The sequence below is a fragment of the Gekko japonicus genome, unplaced genomic scaffold (assembly GCF_001447785.1).
Source record: "Gekko japonicus isolate JY-2015 unplaced genomic scaffold, Gekko_japonicus_V1.1 scaffold827, whole genome shotgun sequence".
Classification (NCBI taxonomy): Eukaryota; Metazoa; Chordata; class Lepidosauria; order Squamata; family Gekkonidae; genus Gekko; species Gekko japonicus.
Genome location: NW_015174867.1, coordinates 309,858 through 334,755, shown reverse-complemented (window position 1 = coordinate 334,755; position 24,898 = coordinate 309,858). Strand labels below are relative to the sequence as shown.

The following is a 24,898-nucleotide window of genomic DNA, read 5'->3' as shown; positions in this document are numbered from 1 at the left end:
ACTCTTTCCTGGATTTTCCCTTTTCAGTTTGCAAGGCAGCTTTGAATATATCAGCCAAGATCCTAACGTAACCAGGCTGAACTCTAATCCAAATGGTTTGGGCCCTTGTCGTAATGGAAGTAATCTAGGTAAACCCATGCATGTTTATACAGCCTCCCCCCCCCCCATGGACCAGTTTGCATTTGTTCTCCTTAAGCTGCCATTTAATCTGTTTTTATATATTTTCCATGTTGTATCTATAGGTGTGTTACAGCTGTGTAGCAGCAAACTGCTGCATGGTGTGTCTGAAGGGGGGCCACTCCGGCTCATCCGGAGTGCTTCTTTCTTTTCAGGTTTGTGTGGAATGTTGAGCCTAGTGTAATTGTGCCAACATGTACGGGATTCGGCTTTCTATGAAATCTTTTGGCATGTGAGCAGTAATTGCTCTACAAATGAAAGGGGCTACGATGATGGTGGTTTTTGTGTTGTTGATTTTTTTTTGCAACATATGAGACCTTTTTAAAAAGGCTGCATTAACTACATCATGTCACCTACAGCTTTTTTTTGTGCAGCAGTTTCAGACATGTAAGCCTGTTAGCTGTACTGCTTCTTGTATGTTTATTCACAAATAAATGACCCTTTCCGGTTTTGAGAGAATCTTTTTGCTGGTGTGCAGTGACAATTTATGTTCCTTTCTTCAAATGTAGTAATGGTGTCCTGGGCTTTCTTTTTGATGCTGGGTAACCCTTAGTTCTCAAGTGGCTTAAATGCTATAGGATATGCCCATTTTAGAGTTGGTGATTATCTTTGGATCAAAAGAACGCATGTTAATCTCACATGAGTCACAAATGTTGCATGTTTTTTAATCAAGTGGTCTTTCTTACTTAATAGTATTGGCTTCTTGTAACCTGAATTTTATCGTATTGTGAAATGATTGCTGCTCTGTGTAGCTGGTAATAAAGCCAGCTGAAAAGGAAGGGAAACCTGTCACTTGGGGGTGTTTGTCTTCCCACCCCCCTTGTTTAATTGTTTTAATAATGCACAAACATTCCATACAACACTTACTTACAGGATCTAAGTTTCTATATATCACAATTAATATATTATCAGTTTGACAACTAGCCTAGCACCATACAGCCCTATTACCGTCCCCCAGGTTCCCTGCTACCTCCTATAAATATAACCAGCAATGGTAAGCTTGATTGGCCGGGAGTATGTCATTCTGTACCATATAATCTAACACCGGGGCCCAAGTCCTAACAAATTTAGTGTAAGTAGGAGTATTACTGTTATTCGCTCTCATCAGAGAGTCCGAGATTTTAGCCATTACGAACTGATCCCAAACTTTTTGTTGTGTTTGTCTTTTATGTATGCGTAAATTACTCTTAAATTTTAATTGAGGTTGGACGAGGATCCCTCAGCTGAAAGACATGGATTGATAAAGGGGATACTTCCAGGATCAGAAGTACAGAGTCAAGTAGCCTTGACCTACCCTGAGCCTACTACTGTGTTCTTGTAGAATAGACATATTTTCTTCCTCACGCACTGCAAAGAGATACTCTTCTCTGGAACACAAAGCCTTGAATTAGGCTCTTTAACATGCTATTAATGTGCTGAAAAGTTTGTATTTAATACCCAATGCATGGTGGAAAAGCAGTTGTGATATGACTTGCACTTCTGCCACATAATAATGTCTCGTCCAAAAAGAGTGTGCATGGCATGTGCACACTCACACACATATCTATACCCTGTGGTCTTTGCATTTTGCTTTGTGTTTAAGTATGGAAAAAGCTCCACGAACCAATGCACTGAATGACTGTGGTCATTTGATCTGATGGAAAGGGGAACAGTACAGGAAAAAACAGGCTTTCCTCTCTTGGAATAACAACGTTGTAGAAAATAGAATGTGAAGAGGAAAAACCTTGACCTGTTTATTTTGAAAATATAAATGTGTACGGATTGTATGGCCTGGAAAAAGCAGTTGGGATGGAGGACAGTTGCCATTCCAGGTGCCTCCTGTACTAGTCTGAGAGCTCCAGAGTACAGTGGTGGCCGTATTCATTCACTTGTTCATTCTTTGGTGGGTGCTCACGCACTCTTTCTTTCCCCACCCCCACGTCATACATATCCCCCACAAGATGAAGAGAGGCAGCTCTGAAACCAACTGGGTACAAACAGAACAGGGAAGGGGGGGGACACCATCTGGAGCAGGGTTTCTCTCCCCTCCCTGTGCCGTTTGCAAACTTAGCTAAGAACTGCTTGGAATATTCAACGCTCTGTGATGCTTTTCTGAGTAACACCCAATGGTATATGCGTACCTTTCTTTTCACTACATTTACTTTAGTTTGCTTTTAAAATAATTAACTTGGGCCATTACTCCAGAACTGTAAAAAATAAAATAAAATAGCACTACGGAATCTATACAGCTGGTATGACTCTGATTTAGAATGCTGGTGATAATGAGGACACGTGCCACATCTAATGATTATCTCTTTCTCTCTCTGATTCAGCACATAGTACACCTGTTGACATGCCTAGCAGGGGTCAGAATGAAGACAGAGACAGTGGCATTGCTCGATCAGGTATCTATTCCTTTGTTCCTTTTCCTCCTTTCTGTCATACTGGGGAGAGTCAGAGGTGTAGTCACCCCCTCCCCAACCAACGTACCTCATAACAACCATGGCTATAAAGGAAATACTGGAGGGAAGAGAAAACCATGCATGCCTCCTGGTGTTTCTGAGAGGAAGGACAGTGCAAAAATGTGATAGATACCCTAGCACAAAGTGACAAATATTAATAAGTATGTTGGACTGTGCCAATTTGTGCTATAAATCCTCTGGCATCCTATTGTCATCTTAGAAAGAGCGACAAAAAAAAAAAAAGGAAATAGCCCCATTTGTCTATTTGAAGAAAAAAAAGGTATCATTAGGGATCCTGCCTCCCAATTATGAAGTTCTTCCTCCAACAGAAGAGCCACTCAGATTGGAGGAAGGTTCCTTAGGCTGGAGGAAGTCTTTGAACTTTGCTCAGTGGAGTGGTAGATCGGAGTAGGATCCACCCCAGTATCTTTAGCAAAAACTAAGCAAACTGTTGTGTCCTGTAAAACCCTTCTTCAGGCTGGATGTAAACCCTTCTCTGTTGCTGCCGAAAGTGGGGTGCAGTGGGTAGGATTGCTCACTCCAATTTGAGAAATAAACCTGGAACCTGGGAGATTTGGGGGCAGTGTCTGGCAAGGACAGAGTCTAAGGAGGAGAAAGAACTAGGTGGGTATGTGGTACCATGGAGTCTACTCTCTGAAACTGCCATTCCCTTTAGGAAACTGGTCTCTGTAGTGGGGAGATTAATTGTAATTCTGGGAGAACTCCAGAACCCACCTTGACACTGGTAACCCTAGCAGTAGGGAGAGACATTGTAGAGTTGATTTTTTTTAATATATAAAGCCCATGTCTCAAGTATAATAGTAATAGTCTTAAGCTAGGGAACGTTTTACATAGACTTAGAGTAGGTGGGGAAAAAATTACGGTTGGATCAAAGGAGTCTGGGAAAGAGAAGCAATGGCTGCACTCCTGTGGCAATATAAAAAGTTATCAGTTATATCTATTGTACCACATGAACCTATTTAGCTCTTAGTTGTTTTGGGACTGAAAGCTAGAAACATAATTACTGTGGTAAAAGTGGTGTTCATTCTCTTTCACTGCTAAACAACTGAATAGGATGAACTCTTATCAGGTATAATCTCAGTACACAGGAGTAATTATCAGTTTTTGTTGTGGTGCTTTGATAGTAACTCCATTAAAGTTGAAACTTTGGGTATCTTTGACAGTGGTAAGATTCACTCTTCTGAGGCCTGAGGAAGCTACTCAGTAACTAACACCCCTAGGAAACGTTGTGATATTTTTACTTTCTTGCCAGCATCCTTGAGCAGCCTCTTGATGACTCCACTGCCCTCTCCAAGCTCCGCTTCTAGTAGCTACCAACGCCGCTGGCTCCGAAGTCAAACAACAAGTTTGGAAAATGGCATTATTCCGAGGTGGTAAGTTTCAAAGGAATATTCTCCCTAGAACATAGTTTCGCGGAATCGTATTTACATTTAAATGTTTAGGATGCTGTTCTGTCTAACAGAAATCCCTCCCAAGAGGATTATAACAAAGTAATGAAAAGAATAATTAAAAATCATTGATAAACCACACAAAAAGACTACAGAAGCTACTGTTGCAGGAAACAGAAGAAATCAAAAAGCATAGAAGGATAGGACAAATAAAGATTTTAACAACTAGGCTGTAATAGTTCAGGCCTGATGGATTTCTCTAGAAAGAGTTTCTCAGTGAAGATTCTTCCACTAAATGTGCCGTTTCTGAGGGAACATGATTTTCTTACTTATTTACAAGAAGCAACTTGTTTTCTGATGATTTTAATTTAAAGGTGGGGGAGCTGCCTTATACTTAGGCAGGCCGTTGGTCTGTCAAGGTCAGCATTGACTCCTCTAACTAGCCGTGGCTCTCCAGGGTCTCAGGCTGAGGTCTTTCACATCACCGACTACCTGATCCCTAGAGATGTGAGCTGTTAAACCTGGGACCTTGTCAGGACCTGCAACACCTTCTGCATTCAAAGCAGAAGCCTATCACTGAGCCATGGCGTGTTTACGGGAAAAGGCACCTACTAAGGTATCTGTGTTAAAAGCCTAATTAGGATGAATTATCATGTAGCCAGTTGGGTGACCCTCACTGTGAACAAGTTGTGTTAGTGGAAACCCATCATATCCTTGATCTCTCCTGATCCCATACTAGCGTGTCTAATGCTAAGTCTTGTGAACCATACCCTTTAATTCATCACGTGATAGTGCATAATGTTTTAATATAAATTCAGTGATGACCTGGGGCGGGTTGGGGCCTAACAAAAAGGAAGGAAAACCAGGCCAGACCATCTTGTTTGAGCACAACGAGCAAACTGAACTGGGTGCTTGTCTTGAGGAAGGTGATTTATTTCAAGGTATACTTCAGTCATATACTAGTTATTATTAGGCCTAGGGTCCCACTGGCACAGGAGAAGCTTTTGTCACTCTAAATACCCTAATGGTTGTGAGAGAATGGATTTTAAATGCGGCAACTAGACAATGACAAAATTGCATCAAAGTTTGAGGGGTTTTTTTTAAAAAAAAATTGCCTCGTTTAAATCTATTGCTCAGGTTTGAGTACCAGAGATGTTCTTTAAAAAAAATTCCAGACAAGTAACATTCTGCTTCTCTTCTGCTCCTCCACTCCACTCCTTGCAGGTCAACCGAAGAGACGTTCAACATGGCAGATGAAAGCTGTGGCCTCAACCCTGCAATGATTCGAAGAAAAAAGATCGCTCTCAGCATCATTTTCTCTCTGCCAGAAAAGGAAGTGGCACAGAGGGATTTCCAGGATTTCTTCTTTTCTCACTTTCCTTTATTTGAATCACATATGAGCAAGCTGAAGAGCGCAATTGAAATGGTAAAGAGCTAATTGCTCTGGTTGCTACCTCCTGTGAGGCAGAGAGAGTAAGATGTCAAGGGGGGATCCCCCAACAGGGGTTCCATAACCAAATGGCAATTTGATTGTGTGTCCCCTGTATCAAGCCACACAGTTTTTTCCTAGGTATCACACTGGCTCTGAATATGATATGGAAGTACAGGGTAGACCTACTTCATGCAGCAGGGCCTTCAGAGAGGGGTCTCTGTGGAGCTTGTTGGGAGAGCACCTGTGTTCAGGAACTGAGGAAAAAGGTTTATGAGCCCACCCACCACCTGGGTTATCCATTGAGCCCCAGAGTTTTTTTGTGTTGTTCTCCCTACCACCGCCTATTTTATATTGTTTTCATGAAACACATCTCTAGAATAATGGTAATGCCAAGTTCCAAGAGTAAGGGGAGGGGGGGGACACGTAATTTGGTCTCTGTTTCTAATACTTACCTTTTAAATGTTCTTCAGTAGATCGTTTTCATTTTCTTAAAACCAGCTTTTGATTACTTTCTCTTCAAGGCTATGATCTCCTGTAGAAAAATAGCAGAAACTAGCCAAAGAGTTCAAGTTTACATCAGCCGTGTCATGGATGCCCTGACTGAATTCAGGTATGGATTCATGTTGCATGGAGAAGTACAGAGGGGCACACAAACACCACCACAGCAAATCTGTATTTCTCCTTAGGGTGTATCCAGAGTGGTGCTTGTGTCCTATTTCTCACTTGTGTCCCCAATCTTTACTTGCTGTCCAGATATTGCCTGTTTTTTCTTCTTGGAGGGTAGATCCCGCCCCCGTCCTAAGTTTGCACAATTGCATCTCTGCTGCCATATAGTCTCCGGATAAAGCATGAGAATGGCAAATGGCACGGTAGAGATTGCCCATCTTTACAATAATGGTGACAGAAGAGGGCTAAGAAAAGCAGTAGCGTGACACTGTTGTTCAGACCTGTTTTTCAAAGCTTATTTAATGTGTTACCAGTTTTTCCATTTGGGAGTGCAGAGGCAGCGACAGACTTAAGTGTGTGGTACAGATTGCATCTCCCACTTAAATATCAAGAGCGGGATTTTGTATGTTTATATGTCTATAAGGAGCTCGAGAGATTGAACCCTCACAACAGCCCTATGAGGTAGATTAGACAGAGGGAGTGTGTGACATACCACAGGAGGGTTATCCAGCAAGCTTCATGTCAGGATGGGTATCTGAATCTGAGTCTCAGAGGAAAGTGGCGCCTCTCTTAAATCCTTGCCTTGTAATCAGGCAAAGGCACAAATTTCTATTACATTTATTTTCAAATAATCTTAAATCTGGATGATTACTTAAAAAAAATGTTTTAAAAGAAACAGAATTTTTGAAAACTTCACCTAAACCAGCGGCTTATTGGCTTGTATGTCTAGAGTGGCATGGAGAAGGTGTTCCCTTGGTGCTGGGCACCATTTGACTGAACAATAGCTGCTGTACAACATGGGGGGAGGACAGGGTGTTGCTGCACATAATTCTGTGCAGAAAACAAAGATAACCAAAAAAGCTGTAAGGATACACCAGGGAAAAAATGTCTGAGAGCTGATTTATAAGGAACAGGCAACAGAGCATTGCTAATCCTTCCTTCACCAACACCACCCAGCACTAGTACACAGTTTTGTAATTACACAGTCATTTTTCAGGATGGATTTACCAGAATAGCTGATAACAATAATAGTTGTGTTATCTGCAGTAGTATACAGCCAGGTTTCTAAAAGAGAAACTACTTATCTGAGACTAGACTTAACTAGGGCAAAATGGTCAGAATCCTTTTGGGGGGGGGGGACAGAAGTACTTGTTTTTTGTCGTTGTTGTTTGGGGAGGTTATTTGGGTTTTTTAGTTTCTGTGTGGGGTTTTTTGCATTTGGATTTTAATGTAAGAATTCTCCCACAGGTATTCAAAGTGTGGTTGTTTAACATAGTAGCTAAGAGGTGGAACTGAGAAAGCACCTCATCTGTGCAACAAAATAACTAGGTGGCCTTAAACAAGCCATTGCTCTCCCTCCCAATATTTGAACAAATTGGTCATCACGCTTACAGGGCTGTTGCAAGGATTACCTCAAGGTGACTGCAGAGTGCTTTGACCTCTCAGAATCATTGCACAAATGCTCGGTAGGGTTATCATTTGGTCCCCTCAGCCCCAAGGACTCTTCTTGCCGTTGTTTATTCTGAAACTTCTGAAAGTTTCTTGTCCTTAAAAACTCCGTGTTTCCTCATTCTGTTTTTGTAGAGGCTAGCAGACTGGGTTGCATGCCACTAAATGAATTGCAAACATAAACATCAGCCATGATGAAGACATACAAAGTTATTGTAACTAATTTAGTAATATCATCAAATTGTACCATTCTGTTACAGTGTCTGTAAAGCGTCTGCCACAAGGGAAGCTGCTAGCTTTTGAAAAATAATTGGTATTTGGGAAGGGATTTCATGCTTTACTCTAGCTTTGGCGGGTGTTTGATCAGCTGGCTGTATTTCAGCTCAGTATTAAAGCACCTGACTGGGGCCATAGCCAAGATGGAAAGGGTGGGTAGAGATTACATAATGAGCATGTGAGTCTAAACCAAAAACACAACCTAAACATGCTGTTTAAAGCTCTCATGGCTTGTTTTCTTCAGCAGCCCAGGATATTAGTTGATGTGTAGAAATGGTCTCCTGTTAGGTTTTTTCAGTGGGTGCTTCCTCTATTAGAAAGAGAGAGAGAGAGAGATTGTTTAGCATACTTGTATGCTGCCTTCCCCCCATAGAAGGTCCTCTTCTAACAGATTAGAATATAAAAAGTTAGTTTAAACAGATGAAAATTCTATAAAACCATCCTCTGTGTATGGATAACTGTTGTAAGCTTTGTTTCTCTTTGAGAGAAGAGGTGTCTGGAACTGGAGATTCTCCTGGACTTACCCAGGCCGCAGCACATGGCCATGACCCCAGCCCCAACGCTCAGGCTGCCAACAGCTTCTATGGCCACCTTGACAGCAAGAGGGCTGGCATGGCCAGGCCAAACTCTTGTACAGCTCTGAGCGGACCCTTTAAGGAGTTGCCAGCAGCAGCTGGGCCAGACTGGCTAGGCTGTCATGTCAGTGGGGAATGGGTGTGGGAGGTTAGGGGAAGGCAGCTGAGCATGTATATGATCAAGCCTGGCCCATACAAGGGGCCAAATGGCAGGCCAGGGAAGAGGCTCCAGGTCTTCTCCCGGCTGTGGAGGAGAGGCTTGGGAAGAGAGGAGGAGGAACATGGGGTCTGCACTGAGGCCTTTTCCAGCCATGGGGATTTGGCTGGAACCGTGGAGGCAGGCAGGGGGAGGGCCAAGCAGTTGTGCATTCCCTGGATCCCCATAGGGCATGTTGACAGGAGATTGATGCTTGAGATTGTTGTGTGGTTAGCGTTGCACTTTAGTCTAATATTTTTGCTGTGAACTACTCCTGTAGTTTTTTTAATTTTGGAGACTTTTATGTAGGGATTTCATGAACTGGGAAGGTCTGTGTGCATGTATGTGTTACATACATAGATACATATAGATTTATATATGTATGTATGTATGTATCTTCTGGCTGGCAGTTTTTATTACTGTAACCTGCTTCAAGAAGCAAGTTGTCTGAAAGGTGTGAAAGAGAAATGCTTAAAATAGACCATTCCTGGTGGGTTAATTAGGTTGTATCCTGTCATTTCAGTCTGTTATGAACAGACGCTTCCTCTGGCAGAAGAAGCCATTCTCCAATAAAAGAGGCTCATCTTCTGGAGAAGTCTCCTCCTGTCAGACAAAGCTTCTGCCATGCAGTTTAGCAGAGTGGTAGGATGCTTACATCTCACCTTTTGGAAAAGAAGAATTCAGGGAAATGTGCCACATAAATTATTGAAAGAAGGCCGATGGAAATGGGCCCTGGTGACTCTCCTTCCTTCTGCTTTGGAAGGACTGAGGCTGAACATTCACGTGTTGGCTCATTTAGGAAGAAACTGCAGTTGCACATATCAAGAGGAGTGCACATGTTTGGTATGTTTGGCCCATGCATGCAGTCAAGCGTAACAATTGAAAAGGGCTGCAGGGATCCTGCTCCTCCCTGTTTTTGGAAGTGTCCATCTTGCTTGTCTCACATCTCATCTAATGCTGTAATCTGTAGGTCCAGCACGGTGGTTTGTTAAGAGCTGAGGAGTTTTCCCTCATTGCAGAGCAGGTCAAAGCAATCTTGTATTTTGAATCATACGTACCTCTGAGTTAATAGATGTGTTCTTCGGGGTTTCCTCTTTTGGCAGAGTTACAGTCTGGAACTTGTATTCTGTTCCAAGGATCACAGAGCCTGTGTGGCTCACGATGATGTCCGGTGCTTCAGAAAAGAGCCAGTTATGCCAGCACTTCCTTAAGGAATTCACTGTTCTGATAGAACAGACCAGCAAAAACCAGTAAGTCTGTATTTCCTCCTGCCTCGTTTTGCTGTTTTTGCTTGGAAATGGCAGGATTACCGCAGTGTTTCTTACTTTGTGACTCTCTTCTCCATAGGTTTCTAGCTGCTTTGTTAACCGCGGTGCTGACATATCACCTGGCCTGGGTCCCTACAGTGATGCCAGTTGACCATCCCCCCATCAAGGCCTTCTCTGAGAAACGTGCTTCTCAGTCTGTGAACTCGTTGGGGAAATCGCATCCTTACAATCCACTTTGGGCCCAGCTTGGTAAGTGAAAATTTTCCAAGCCAAACTTAAAAAACAAAAATCTGAATAACTTCCAATTGCTTTAATCTATAAAATGTGTTAGTGCATGTACATATAGAAAGGATTTAAATATATTGGGTTGGATCCAGTGCAAAATTTCCACTTGTGCTGTAGCTGTCTTGCAAGCAAAAATGCAAGCAAAAGACCATGGTGGCTGCTTGTGCTAAGTCAAACTTTTATTGCATCTCCACTTGCATTGCTATTTGCTCAAAATCATGTGCAACCAATTTCTGAGCACACTAAATCAATTTATGTTAATTTATGTTGTGCACTACTGGATACAAGCCATAGGGTAGAGGACTACAGATGTTTTTAAAATAGTTTCTGAAACCTGAGACTTACAGTGGTATACAGTAAGGTAAACCTATATAAAATCCAATAATGCACAATAATATACCACATCCCAAACAATTCAGGAGCTATGTGAAAGTATACCCACAAGTTTGTATAAGTGTCTACTAAAATCTAGTCAACAGTTGTTGTTGTTCAGTCGCACAGTCGAGTCCGACTTTTTGTGACCCCATGGACTAGATCACACCAGGCCCTCCTGTCTTCCGCCATCCTCTGAAGTTTGCTCAGTTTCATGTTCGTTGCACTGTCTAACCATCTCAGCCGTCCCCGTCTTCTTTGACCTTCTGTCTTTCCCAGCATCAGGGTCTTCTCCAGTGAGTGCTCCCTTCTCATTTGGTGGCCAAAGTATTTGAGTTTCAGCTTCAGTATCTGGCCTTCCAGGGAACAGTCAGGGTTGATTTCTTTTAGGATTGACTGATTTGGTATTCTTGCAGTCCAAGGGACTCTCAAGAGTCTTCTCCAGCACCATAGTTCAAAAGAATCTATTCTTCGGCGCTCGGCCTTCCTTATAGTCCAACTCTCACAGCCATACGTTACTACTGGGAATACCATTGCTTTGACCATGCGGACTTTTGTTGGCAGGGTGATGTCTCTGCTTTTTATCATGCTGTTTAGGTTTGCCATCGCTTTCCTCCCAAGGAGCAGGCGTCTTTTAATTTCATGGCTGCTGTCACAGTCTGCGGTGTGCTGGGATCCCAGGAACGTGAAGTCTGTCACTACTTCCAGGACTTCCCCTTCTATTTGCCAAGGAGTGATGGGGCCGGATGCCATGATCTTAGTTTTTTTGATGTTGTGCTTCAAGCCCACTTTTGTGCTCTCCTCTTTAATCCTGAGCAAGAGGCTCTTTAGGTCCTCTTTACTTTGTGCCATTAGAGTGGTATCGTCTGCATATCTGAAGATGTTGATCTTTTTCCCAGCAATCTTAATTCCTACTTGTGATTCATCCAGGCCAGCCTTTCGCATGATGTACTCTGCATATAAATTAAATAAGCAAGGTGACAATATACATCCTTGTTGTACTCCTTTTCCTCTGCTAAACCAATCAGTTGTTCCATATCCGGTTCTAACTGTCACTTATTGACCCTTATACAAGTTTCTCAAGAGACATGTGAGGTGGTCTGGTACTCCTGTCTCTTTAAGGACCTGCCATAGTTTGTTGTGATCCACACAGTCAAAGGCTTTAGCATAGTCAGTGAAGCAGAAGTAGATGTTTTTCTGGTACTTTCTTGCTTTCTCCATAATCCAGCAAATGTTGGCAATTTGATCTCTAGTTCCTCTACCTCTTTGAAACCCAGCTTGTACTTCTGGCAGTTCTCTATCCACATAGTGTTGAAGCCTAGCTTGTAGGATCTTGAGCATGACCTTGCTACCATGTGAAATGAGTGCAATTGTGTGATAGTTTGAACATTCCTTGGCATTGCCCTTCTTTGGGATTGGAATGTATAAGTCCAGTGATACTGTAAAGACTAACAACATTTTTCCAGTGTGAGCTTTTGTGAATCATTCTTCTTTCTCAGAAGCATCTTGTAACCAGGTGCCCACTATACATTATCCTGTTATCCATATAGCCATAATTCTATGAAGCATATGGTGCCCTCTAGTGGTACCTGAGTAGGCTACAAACTACATAATCACCTTTTATTCCTTTGCACAGCCATAGGTGCAAGCAATAGATTTTGTTCAATATCTGAACAAATCTGGGGTGGATCGGTCAATCATGAGTAGCACAAGCTCTGTCAACTACTCTCTAGCCAGATAATCCAGGAAAAAATGACATATTTGGTAGATAAAAGTCAGCATTTGGTAGATAAAGTCAGCATCCAGTGCAGGGCTTGACTTTCCTTAAAAAGAAAAGCTTTGAACACTTAAGGGCTGTGTGGGTGATTCCAAGGGTGTAGTTCTGAAGGCTCAAGTACACATGAAGCTGCTATATAATGGTAAGCCAGGCCACTGGTCCATCAAGGTCAGTATTGTCTACTCAGACTTCAGGGTCTCAGGTCAAGGTCTTTCAAATCTGATCCTGTCTGATCCTTTGGAGTGAAGATGCTGGGAACTGAACCTGGAACCTTCTGCTTACAAAGCCAGACACTCTTATCACTGAGCTCCAGCCCCTCATTAATGATGCAGTGACCTTGCTGAAGCCAAGCAAGTCTGGGTCTGGTCAGTGCCTGGAGGGGAGAATGTGCGAGTGTCCTATGTGTCTTGTCTGCAGGTTACATTGTAGAAGAAATGTGGGATATAAATGCAATAAAAAATAGGCCAAAAGCCAAAGGGTGGGCTGGACAGAAGTTCCCAGTCAAAGATCCAGTGGAGTTCTTTGCTAAGTTGTAAAACTCTTGTTTTGGCACAATTTGACATAGGCTGCAGAATTCAGTTTCTTCTTGTGCAAATATGAAATTCCTTTTAATGCAAAGTATACAGATCCCTGCTAAGAACTTGGAAAGAACCTTCCCAACAAGGAAGCCAATTATTGCATGATATCAGTGGAGCACTGTTTCTGCATTCTAGCCAAAACTGAACATCTCAAGGTCCCAATGATTTCAGTGGCAGAACTGTTAAAATCAGTGGGACTTCAAAGGGCTTAACTTTGGCCAAATCATGTCCTGAGTTTTCTGTAATGTAAGCAAAGTTTATACATGAGTCTCTCTCTCTTTTTTTGACAAAGGAAAAAGAAATGCTGAATTTAGTAAGAAACTGCCTTAATCCAAGTCCTAACATGGGCATATATTGCTCGATATTGTCCACTCTGGCTGGCAGCAGCACTGTATACAGAGGGCTTTCCTAAAACCTCTTGTCCAAGATCCTTTATTTGGAAATGCCAAGGTTTAAATCTAGGCCCTTATTTGAAAGTCATGTGTGCTCTACCACTGAGCCATATCCCTTCACCTAATAAACACTTTCCTCACTAGGAATCAGACCCAAGTGATGAATCCTGACCACTAGAACAACAGGGACAGGTGTTGAATTTTAACCATCTGTCCTTTACATAATCTCTGTCTGCTCGACTTCATAATACATACAATGTGTGAGTCACCTTGTTTTCCTTGTACTTCATATAGGTGACTTGTATGGTGCTATAGGGTCTCCTATCAGGATGACACGGACAGTAGTGGTTGGGAAACGTAAGGATTTGGTTCAGCGCATCCTCTACGTTCTCACCTATTTCTTACGGTGCTCTGAGCTACAAGATGACCAGCTGACCTTGAACGGGAACATCACTGAAGGAGAACAAGCTGTGAATGGATGTAAGCTCACAACAGCTCTGGAGAAGGGAGACATTGAGGAATCTGATTATGTGGTAGTCACTGTTAGAAAGGAACCTGCTCTTGTGCCTCCTCTTCTGCCTCAGAAGACTGCAAGTCATTCCTCTGTGAGATATGAGAGCTGCACTGAGCCTGCAGGCTTGAAGGGAAAGCATGAAGGGGTGAATGTGGAGCATAGTTCCGAGGTATCTTCCCGTTTGTCCAAAATAGGCTCTCCTAAAGAAATCGTGGAAGAGGTTAACAAGGGTAAAACTATGGCCAGTTCAGAAGCTATATTTGGAGGGAGAGCTAAATTGGAGAACTTAACCATAGAAATAAATGATGGCAACCACCGTAAGGAAAGGGAGCCGCTGCTCAGCAATTCATCTTCTGTGAGGGTTGACCAGAGGTGGCCTCAGTCAGAAAAAGTTACCTTCCAGATTGGAAGCTCCACCTCGCCAGAATCTGACGTAGAGATCCAAAGAAAGGAGATGAGTGGATCTCTGGGGAAACTCAGGAGTAAAGGCAAATCTCCGTGCTTGGTGCCAGATATTTTGTGTATAACTGCCCAAGCTCAACGAGAAAAATCTGACTTCTCTTATAAGCCACGTTCCAGGCAGAAAGTGAGCAAAACACGAATGCCAGCTGCCTCTCGGGCATCGGGTCAGCCGCCTGTCCCTTCTGACAGCAAAATCAAACCGGAGGAAGCTAAAAGTACATGCTGTGAAAACCTAGCAAGTGGTTCTCTTGGCTGTGATGCAAAGAGTTCTATTGATGGGCATGTTTCTGACCAAGTGGTTATTGAGGATGTCCTCTGTGGGGATACTGGAAGGAAACACCCTTTCAGAATGGAGGAGAATATTCCTAGAAACGAGAGCTCGGACAGTGCCCTGGGAGAGAGTGATGACGAAGGCAGTGCATGTAGTCCAGATGTACAACCTCAGAGCTTGATCTCCAGTCAACCTGAGGAGCTCTCAGAAGTGGAGCTTGTTTTGCCAAGGTAAAATGCTTTCTATGAGCCTAAGATGTCATTCTCCAGAATTCTGCATAATTTTGGAGCAGTATTTGAATATGACAGTAAATAGAATGGGCAACTTAGAGCAAATTAACCCAGACGTTTTCATTATTTAGCAATGTTTTCATATTCTGGGAAGGCTGGGGGGGTTGAATTTATGATTAATTCTCAAATATCACCATTTAAGGTTTAAGCAACAGATAAATGTAGTTGAACAGAACAAAAAGCCTCATTTTTTGTCTCTGTGGTGCATACATTTCTATTACCTTAGCTACAGAAAATATTGTGATCTTTCAGTCTTTATAAATAGGTTGATTTTGAGAACTGCTACAGAGCACAAATGACTTGATTTGAAATGTGATAACAAAAATGGAGTTAACATAGCTGGATTTGTGGCTCACAGGAGTTTGGGTAAAGAATTTCCAGAGCTACTGCTTCAAAAATAGCACTGAGGGTATGATTACATTATAACTGTGACGGTACAGCTGGTAAAGCAGAGGTTTGCCTAGTTATGGATTTAGGCAACCCCCTGGCTCCCTGCCTACAGGATGGTGAGAGAAAACTGACACCTAAGACAATCTTCCTAATTTAAGACAATCTTCCTAACTTTTCCCAGCTTTTGATTGGGAAGATGCAGTGTAGACATTTTGCTGTGTAGGCATTTGAAAGTTCTAGAGTAAATGGAAAACAAAAGCCATGTAATAACTTTTATTAAGATCAACCAAAATAATGCAGAACTGTATGCAAGCTTCTCATGTCTCCAGAACTCTTCCTCAGGCTGGTAATTAGAGGAGCTGGTATCAGGTTATTCCATTGGTGTCCTGGGAAGAGAGGAAAAATGGACATACCCAATTAGAAATACAAAGATCAGTAGTTGACCAAATGTGTCCCAACACTAGAAAGCACACACAGATCTCTTAAAAGGCTAAAAGGAAAGGGGGGTGCTAGTTACATTAATCCTAAAGATTAATTTCAGATGATGCACTAGGTAAAGAGTTGACAGGAGCCAAAGTAGGTAATGTCTCTCAGTAACAGAGGGAGCCCCATAAGAACAATCTCCTCCCAGGTAATTTCCTCTGTTGAAGAGCCTCTCTCTTTTATCAGATAAAATCAGGTGTATTCAAAATAGGCAGAAGTTGCAGTTAACCATGTTGGTCCTAATAACGATCGGAAAGCGAAGTAACATGCATTTTCAGAACAAGGGTAAATTTTTCATGACCATTCTAGACTTTTGGCCATAATCTTGGCTGGCAAGGAAGGTGGGTAACGTAGTCCTGTCCCGAATGTGATTGAAGTTTTGCAACATGTTGACAAAGAGCAACCAATTCTTGTGTTTCAGATCCAACACAATCAGCAATCAAAGTGTGAGACATTTTGGACGATCACTTCTGGGGGGCTGTTGTGCTTCATATATGCCTGATCTCGTATTACATGGAATAAGTAATGATGAACAACTCAAGCTTCGTTTACCAGCTGATTTGTGTCATTCAGTAAATGTAAGTCTGGCTGCGATCATACGCACAATTAGACCCGACATAGGTGCGAATGCCGGGCAGATTTAAAGGACGCGATCAGACAACAACATCTGGGAAGCGCCCTGCAGCCGTCGGCAACCTGTTCTGCTCCACCACAGAAGTGGAGTTAAAAGACACCGGGGAAAATCTGGTAGTAAGTGGGTTGTGATGGGCCACGGATGGACTTTCCTGTGTCTGATCGCTCCAGCGGGCTCTCATGGCATCGGGATAGTCTGATCAAGTCATCTCGACTCCGTGCTGTTGTCCCCCCCCCTCGCAGTATGCGCATCATCGCAAACTCCATAGGGAGCCCTTGGTGCGAAGGTGTGATTCATCGTTCCCTCGGTTAAGCGCATGGGGGGGGGGAAACAGCACCAAAAAAAAGATTCACCCGCAGTTGCGTCTGATCACACACTGACGGTCTGTGCCCGCAGCTTCAGAGGGAGGTGTGACCGCGCAACTGCAGGTCAAATTCTTCCAGAGGAAATAGCCTCGCTTCCCTCCCCCCCCCGTTTTTTCTGGCACGTGTGACCGCAACCTCTGTGTACATTTTTTAGCAAGAAGCCTCTTTCTGTATGCAGGTCTGGCCAGAAAAGGAAGCATTATGGAGAGTTGGGCAGACCGAGCAACAGAGATGTTCCATTTTAACTTTGCTTGAATCTACTTTTGCTCCACTAATAGAAGTATGCAAAACTTCCTTACAGAGTTCAGTAAAACAAGATGAAGTGGTGTCCATTGGAATAGATGGACTTCAAAAAGAACCAGTCTTTTGCAGACTTAACCTGCATGAATTGTTCTGTTAACTATAGCTAGAAATGAAGCTCCCTTATGGAAAGGGAGTGTCCCTGAGTACTGGGGCTCATCATCACCATCACAGTGTGCACATGGGCTTCCAAAAGCACCTGACTGGCCTCTGCAGGAACCTACTACTAAACTAGATGTAACTTGTATTTGCATATTCTGTCTGCATATTGTATCCCTCTACCTAAAGAACTGCAGTGTCGTGGAGGAGGCTTCTAACCTGGCCTTTCTTTGTGGAAGGAATCTTTTTGTTTGGAGAAGTATTCAGACATGCAAGTTGCCACCTGCAGTCTAAAGTGATATAACCAAGGGAGAAGTTTACCACCTTGGTGAGACCAAGGCCTTAGAGTTTCACTGTAAAAGTGAGCTCTTTCTTTTTTCTTCTGCATGATGAGGAAACCACATAATTGTTTTGGAGGCTTCATTTCTTGCACATTGTAGTTGCCTTATGTTGTTTGCACCTTTTATCTAAAGAAAAGGGATATTCTGAAGACAGGTTCATGTAGGCATGTTTCTCCCACTGCAGGGTGGCTTCTCCCATTTTCCTCTGCCTTTTCTCATCCTCTAATGAGAACCAGATGGAACTGGATCATGTGGAGGCAACCCTAATTGTCTGCTTGATTTCATAAACACACTCATGTTTAAACACTTGGTGGTCAAGCTGCAAAGTAGAAACGTCTGTCTTTCATACAATGCATTTCCTTGTGGATCTTGGCATGGCTGTGTGTTGCATAACTGCTTGTTTGGCCTGATTCAGAAATCTGTATTTACTGAGGTGTGCAAATGCCCTGAATATGCATATGCTTCATGCATGCACACTATTTATTTTGATTTTTTTGCCATCAGTTCACAGCTGATTTAGGTTGACTCCATAGGGTTTTCAAGGCAAGAGACATTCAGAAGTTGTTTGTCATAGCCTGCCTCTGCATAGCAACCCTGGACTTCCTTGGAAGTCTCCTATCCAAATACTGACCAGGGTCAACCTTGCTTAGCTTCTGAGATCTCATGAGATCGGGTTAGCCTGGGCTACACAGGTTAGGGCATTTATTTTGATAGTCCTAATCCACATACTTGTCAAGTCTTGCATTGAAAAAAATAGAAGCTTTTGTAGCACAACTTCTAAAGCTGGATATTTGTTTGAAAGGGCAATTCACTATCAGTAATTCAATATTTGTTAATAGAAATAAGCTGGCTTGATAACTGTCACCAAAACTGGGCCTGTCAGTGTGCCATCAGCGTATTCAATGTGGAGGGGAAATTGTACTGATCATAAGCTTCATCAGGTAGAAGATACAGACCTGACAAATCATTTAAGTAATGCATTTGATTTATAGTGTTTAAATTGTGCTGAATGCAAGATGTCTCCATTCCGCACTTCACTTGTATATTTATCAAATAATTAGCTCAAAAGTGGTTTGAAAATGTCCCGTTTCAGCTCCGTTTGGTGTGTGTTTTGTGCCTCTTACAGCATCCAGTACTAGATGAGCCCATCGCAGAAGCTGTTTGCATTATTGCTGATACAGATAAGTGGACTGTGCAGGTGGCCACAAGCCAGAGGAAAATGATGGACAATATGAAGCTAGGCAAGGATGTCCTGGTCTCCAGCCAAGTGTCCTCTTTGTTGCAATCCATTTTACAGCTTTACAAACTTAACCTGCCTGCCGACTTTGTAAGTTCTCCTTGATAAATAAGTGCATGCAGTTGGTATTGACTAGCAGGGAAAATGTGAAGGGTGACAAGTTTTAAACTGTGTGTACCCCTGCACACACTTTCTGTCCTAGGAGCAACAAGTCAGCGTACCAGATACTACTCTCTTTCTACCAAGTTAACTGGACTGATCCCTATAGAACTCTCTTATGTGGCAGCTGCATGGAGAGTTAAGAACATAAGAGAAGCCATGTTGGATCAGGCCAATGGCCCATCCAGTCCAGCACTCTGTGTCACACAGTGGCTAAACCCCAGGTGCCATCAGGAGGTCCACCAGCATGGCCAGAACTCCAGAAGCTCTCCTACTGTTGCCCCCCCCCCAAGCGCCAAGAGCATCACTACCCCAGCTAATGGTCTTCTTTTTGCCTGCAGTCTTTCCCCTCTGCCTGGACAAGCCATGGCTACAGGCTTTATTCCCTGTAATCTCAAAGCCCAGAAGGGCAGAGTTGCTTTGGTCCCTGCCCACCTACCAGTGTGATTATATATAGGTGAATCCACCAGCACAAGCGGTCAGCCCAAACACCCCCATTGTCAGGCTGCTTCCCGGCAAATAGGCAGAACTTCCATTTGATGGTTAGCAGGGAAAATATATTGATTGGACTTTTGGTCACATCTCAACAACAATCTTCTTGGGTCCACTATAAGTATTTTAATAAACTAATAACATATTGCATATATGTTTGTATTTATGTGCAAAACATGTGTATACTGCCTTTCAGCACTTAAGTGGGTTTCTGAGACAAAAATAAAAACAGCCAAAGAAAACCAACTGCAAGTTGAGTAATAAAAAACCCTCCAATCTTAAATACAAAAGGGCAGCAGGGCAGCCCTCCAGATTAGTTAAGTTGTGGAAAACCAAAAGCTCGTTTTTTAGAAGCCAGGGCAAATGAAAAACTTCGTGGTCTGCCTCCAAAAGAAAGTAAATGTCAAGGCTGTGCATGTTTCTTGAGGAGAGACCATCGTACAGAGTGGAGGACCGAGTACTAGAAAGGTCCTGCTGCTGAGCACAGCCTTATTGGCACATCTTTTATGTGTTGTGATCTACTGGATATAAACCTTGTGATGTTTTCCCTCTGTTATAGTGTATAATGCACCTTGAGGATCGGTTACAGGAAATGTACCTCAAAAGCACAATGCTGTCAAAATATTTGCGAGGTCATACCCGAGTTCATGTGAAAGAGCTTGGAGTGGTGTTGGGGTGAGTTATTGTTCTCCCTGGAACTACTTTTAAAGTTGAGGTATTTGCACCCTGTCAGACACTCAGATATTCAGAACGTTTCGGGCAACAGAAAGGTCATCAGTTGAGATTGTGGTGGGAAAAACAAAAATTTTTCCAAAAGATCCACTCAACAAGCATTTGGAACCTGGGTCTTCCCAGAACATGTTTGAGAAAGCTATGAGAAGAAGCACTAAAAACAATATGCATGTCATATATACTTTGTTTTGTTGTCAGCCACACAGTTACACATGAAATGTGAAGAAAAGTAAAATATGAACTTCTTTGAGATAGAAAAGTATGGGAACAGTTTTTACTACACACGGACTGAAATCTGGTAGGATCTCTCAGTCCAACAGAATTGCTCTGTAGGCTTCCGTTTAGCCATCCCCATTTTACCTCATGCAGCTTGTATCTAAAGCAAATCAGTTACATAAACTAATGGTTTGAACAAATTCGTTCCCAACTGTGATACCCTCAAGGACCAATGAGAAGCTATACCCAGACTCAGGTAGTATAAGCAAGTTCCAACAGTCCAACAAGGGGTCTCACAGTCATTTTTTGCACTCTGTATTTGCATCACAGACCTGGTGTGGTTAATTTCACCTACTGATAACCAGCCATACCTAGTTACATCAGTGGGCCAGATTCTCCCTACGGCAGGCATGACTATTGATTTCATATGTTTTAATGTGTTTTAAATGTTATTGTATTTATTGAAATGTAGTGACCCGCCCTGAGCCCGTTTACGGGATGGGCAGGATATAAATGCGAAAAATAAATAAATACAATTCATCAAAGAAGGGAGGACACATGCCATGCCCATTGCCAGTTCCTTCGGACCGCTTTCCTCCCTTTCTTTGCAAGTCTCCCCCCCCCCCAAGTTGGACCACCTTTCCTTCTCTGTCTCTTGAAGCAGAGCTCTTCAGAGCTCAAAGATCTGCGTCTTGTAAAATAAAAAAGAGAAGTCTAGTGACACCTTAAGACTAACAACATTTCCACTGGCTGTCACCCAGCTCTGCCAGTCCTCCCCCCTCATCTCTGCTTCCTCCTCTTTTAGATGTCTAGCTTCTTTTTTCTTTTGTCTCTCTCTCCTTTGTCATTTCTTCTGTTCCATCACCACATTACAGCTGAGGCTGTGTGGGGGCCGGAGCTCCATTGCCCCTCAGTAGCAGCCTCTGTAGTGAGGCTGGCAGCACACTCACTGTTGCTCTTGCCACTGGTCCATCTGGATGCCAGACTGGGTTCCTCTCCTGGCTCGTCCATGGCCATCTTCCAGGTCAGACCAGCTGTTTGGCCAGGCCTCTGGGAGCCAGACCTCCCCACATGGGCTGACTGGCATGGGCCCATCACAACAACTGACAAAATGTAAGTTTTTTATAATCTTGGGTAGAAACTTTTTATGAGACTCAAGAAGTAATGTCATTCAGTTTGCCATTTGATACTTCGTAACTTCTGTTTCTTTACAAGCATTGCTACACATTCAAAAATAGCTCAGTCCTCAGTACAGGACATCTGTGCTGAGATTTTTTTGGGTCTAGATTAGTGAAGTGGTGGATCATCCATCTGTTACCGTGTCTGGGTCTGAAACGTTCTCTGTAGCAATAGCATCGTACAGCACTCCCATGTTTTGTGACTTTTACCCTATTTCCTATCCGTTTTGTCGATTTCTGCTCCTGAAAAGTGAGTCTTGTTACAATTCAGACTATTAGTTAAGTGCTTTTCCTCATTGTGGAATCTATTCATGTTTTCTTTTTCTTTTTAATAATCTGTTTATTGGGTTTTCAATATGCCACACATACAAACATACAACCTAAGTAACAATCTAGTTACATAAATATCCTACAAACTATTGTCAATATATCATAACACATACCATATATTCAACTCTTATATATAGAAGCCAAATACACAAATCACCCTTTCTGTACACCTTTCTAAAAAGTTATCATATTAAGTTTTAACTTGCTTATTACATTTTTTTACTTTACCCATCTTACTTTACCCATCTTCTATAGACTTTAAACTCTCTATGTAAGATTCTCACAATTTTCACTTGCTAAATGCAAGATTACGCAAACACTTCTTAATTATCCTCGTTTGAATTTTATACTATTGGTTCATACTCCAATCTTTAACTCTAAATTACTTTCCCTGTTCCATCTATCAAAAACACCTTAAACCCACCATATATATATAACTAAATAATTATACATGTAGAGATATAAACAAAATCATCATTAATTAGGTGCACCAGAGACCATTCAATTTACAATGTGATCAGACTTCTTTAAAATCAAACCAACTTTCTACAGCCCAAATATAACCCTGTTCATTATTTTTTTCCCTGCCCACGTTTAATAGAAAACTACTCCTATAATTTACTTTCATACACAAATAGGCAATATTATGGTACTTCAAAAATTATAACTTCATACAAAAATCCAAAAAGTACATCAACCTATTTAAACCTTGATTAAACACAGCCACCTATCCTAAAACCCTAAAATAATTAAACCAACTCATCAATTTCAAAATACCATAAGAACCATAAATTTATATTTCCAATATAACATAATTCTTCAGAACCACTCTATTCCGATTCATTATTTATACCCCTCCTACTTGAATACACATTTCATCAGTATTGGAGTACAATAAGAGACATAAATCCATATTTCCAAGGTTAAAAAAATATCCAAACCACTCTAAATTAATCCCATTCATTAATTTCTCTTCCCCCTTGAATGAAAAACTTACTTCCACATTTCCCACTCATGTTACCTATATCTTACATCCAACCTTCCTAACTAAATAAGATATAGAAACAAGTTCATCCATATTAAGATATAAAAATATCATCAATTTTTGTAACACCCCTCTCTCTTTATACATCTTAATTTTTTTCCTATGGATCTGAAGTTTGCTTTTCAGCTTCAATGATTCCACATGTCTTTTCTCTTTGTATAGATGAAATTTTCTCCCTAAGCTGCTGCTTCTATGCTTCCACCTATCAATGTCCCAGTTTATAATTTCAGTCTTGCCTTTCCACACACTTCGTCTTGGTCTCTTTCTTTTTTTCTTATTTTGCCTCAAAGAGTCTCCATAGCTTTTTTCTTTATCTCTGTGTGGCCTTATTTCAAAACTTTCTTCTCTGTAGTTCCTGCTTATCTTTCCAATCCTACTTTTCCACAGTCCTTGTCTTATTCTCTTTTTTGTCTTTTTCTTTTTTGTTCTTCCTTCCTTATCCAGCCTATTTTGTCCTTTCTTTCTTTTCTGTTCTGTCTCTAAATACTGCACTCCTTTCCTCTTCGTTTTTATTTCTATTAGCGGCACAGGCTGAGTATCAACACACATCTCTTTATAGCCATCAGCCTGTTGCTCCGTCTCTTTCCATCCATCCTGCACCAGTTTCTCTTCATTTTTCTCCTCATTTTCCTTGTCCCCTTGTGTCTCTTGCAAGTTTCCAAAAACATTTATGCAAACTTGTTTAATACTTTTTTACTCTTCAATACCTTCATTAATTGCTCTAGTGTCAGTTCCCCTATTAAGGTGTCGTCATCAAAATCCTCTTCCTCCAACTCCTCTGTAGATGCCATGTTAAAGATATAATCTACGTCACTTTCAATAACCTTCCATTAATACAAGCACAAAAGTGAGTTCCTACAACAAAATTCCTTGACCCCGAGAGAAAAAACAAACCATCCACATCCTTCCCCCGTTCCTTCTCTGGCCGCTAATCTTCTCCGTCTTGGGCTCAAAACTTTTGGGGCTACTTGCAAGTCGATCTTATATTATCATATCCATGTTGTAACTAGATTTTATTCCAAAAAGAATTTAAAAAGGCTGGCGGCAGCTTGTGTAGAGCATGGGATCATGCTCTACTCCAAAGAAAGCTCCTGCTTCAGGACAGAAGCGGACACCCCCCTGCCTTGCCAGAGCGGGAGGGGCCGCAACAGGTTCCCCTGCTTAGACCTCTCCCCGGGACGTCTATCGGAGTACCCCCGGTTGCCACGGGGCCCCCCAAAGGAGCGTAAAAAGATTGGGTGTTCTCGGAGCGACCGAGAAGCTGCCCGTCGCTGCACCACACCCACTTCCGGTCTCCCGAATGTATTCATGTTTTCTTGAGACTGCCTAATCCATGTAGTTGTTTGGTTATACATAAATATTAATTTCTCGTGAAATTGCCACCACTTTGTACTGGGATTCATTTTGCTCCTTAGCGGTCGCTTAGGGAAAGGTGTTGTCATTTAGTACCTGGGATCCGAGTAGTCTTTTTCTTGATAGCAGACTGCTTTTTCTTACCATGCTTGATATGACACATGTACGCTACATAATGCATCTGTGAGCAAGGCTTGCTTGTTACTTGGATCCAGATTCACTCCAGGAAGACGTGTGAGATAGAAATATCTCTCCCACCACCTCCCACTCCTGTTCTAACAAAGCTCCAGGTTTATGTTGTGCTAACAAACCTATCCAAATTGGAATAATAGCACACTTTTGAGGAAACTTTTAAAATAAAAGGATGAAACTCAGGGTATCGATGGAGAATGGAAGTGGGAATTCAGCTGAATAGTTGGAGCAGCAGAGATGGTCAAAGATAATATTCAGATAAGTTACAGGACAATACTAAGAAGCCCACAAATACCTGTACACTGTCCCGCTGCCTATACAAAGTCCTTGTGCAACATGAATCTCAGACAATGAAGGGTTTCAAAGGCATGAAAGAAGAGAAGGGACATCAAGAAGAGCTAAATAATATCCTTTCCTTTTCTGCCTGGGAATGTTATCTGGGCTGGCTTATGAGCATTGGTATACATGATCCAATTGTACCTCCAATGAACACTAAACTTAGGTTTGGAGTTCCAGGAAGGA

At 42.1% G+C, this 24,898-nt stretch overlaps 1 protein-coding gene across 1 annotated transcript in view; it reads left to right on the top strand.

Annotated features, from left to right (window-relative positions):
* The window catches only part of FNIP2 (folliculin interacting protein 2), a 35,632-nt gene that overhangs the window by 9,351 nt on the left and 1,383 nt on the right, over nucleotides 1–24,898 (top strand). The window contains exons 6-17 of the mRNA XM_015424758.1: nucleotides 28–128; nucleotides 243–332; nucleotides 2,490–2,561; nucleotides 3,892–4,012; nucleotides 5,252–5,453; nucleotides 5,981–6,069; nucleotides 9,725–9,871; nucleotides 9,969–10,138; nucleotides 13,588–14,770; nucleotides 16,125–16,281; nucleotides 18,569–18,769; nucleotides 19,890–20,005. Coding sequence (XP_015280244.1) covers nucleotides 28–128; nucleotides 243–332; nucleotides 2,490–2,561; nucleotides 3,892–4,012; nucleotides 5,252–5,453; nucleotides 5,981–6,069; nucleotides 9,725–9,871; nucleotides 9,969–10,138; nucleotides 13,588–14,770; nucleotides 16,125–16,281; nucleotides 18,569–18,769; nucleotides 19,890–20,005 — 2,649 coding nt within the window. The remainder of the gene's footprint in view (nucleotides 1–27; nucleotides 129–242; nucleotides 333–2,489; nucleotides 2,562–3,891; nucleotides 4,013–5,251; nucleotides 5,454–5,980; nucleotides 6,070–9,724; nucleotides 9,872–9,968; nucleotides 10,139–13,587; nucleotides 14,771–16,124; nucleotides 16,282–18,568; nucleotides 18,770–19,889; nucleotides 20,006–24,898) is intronic.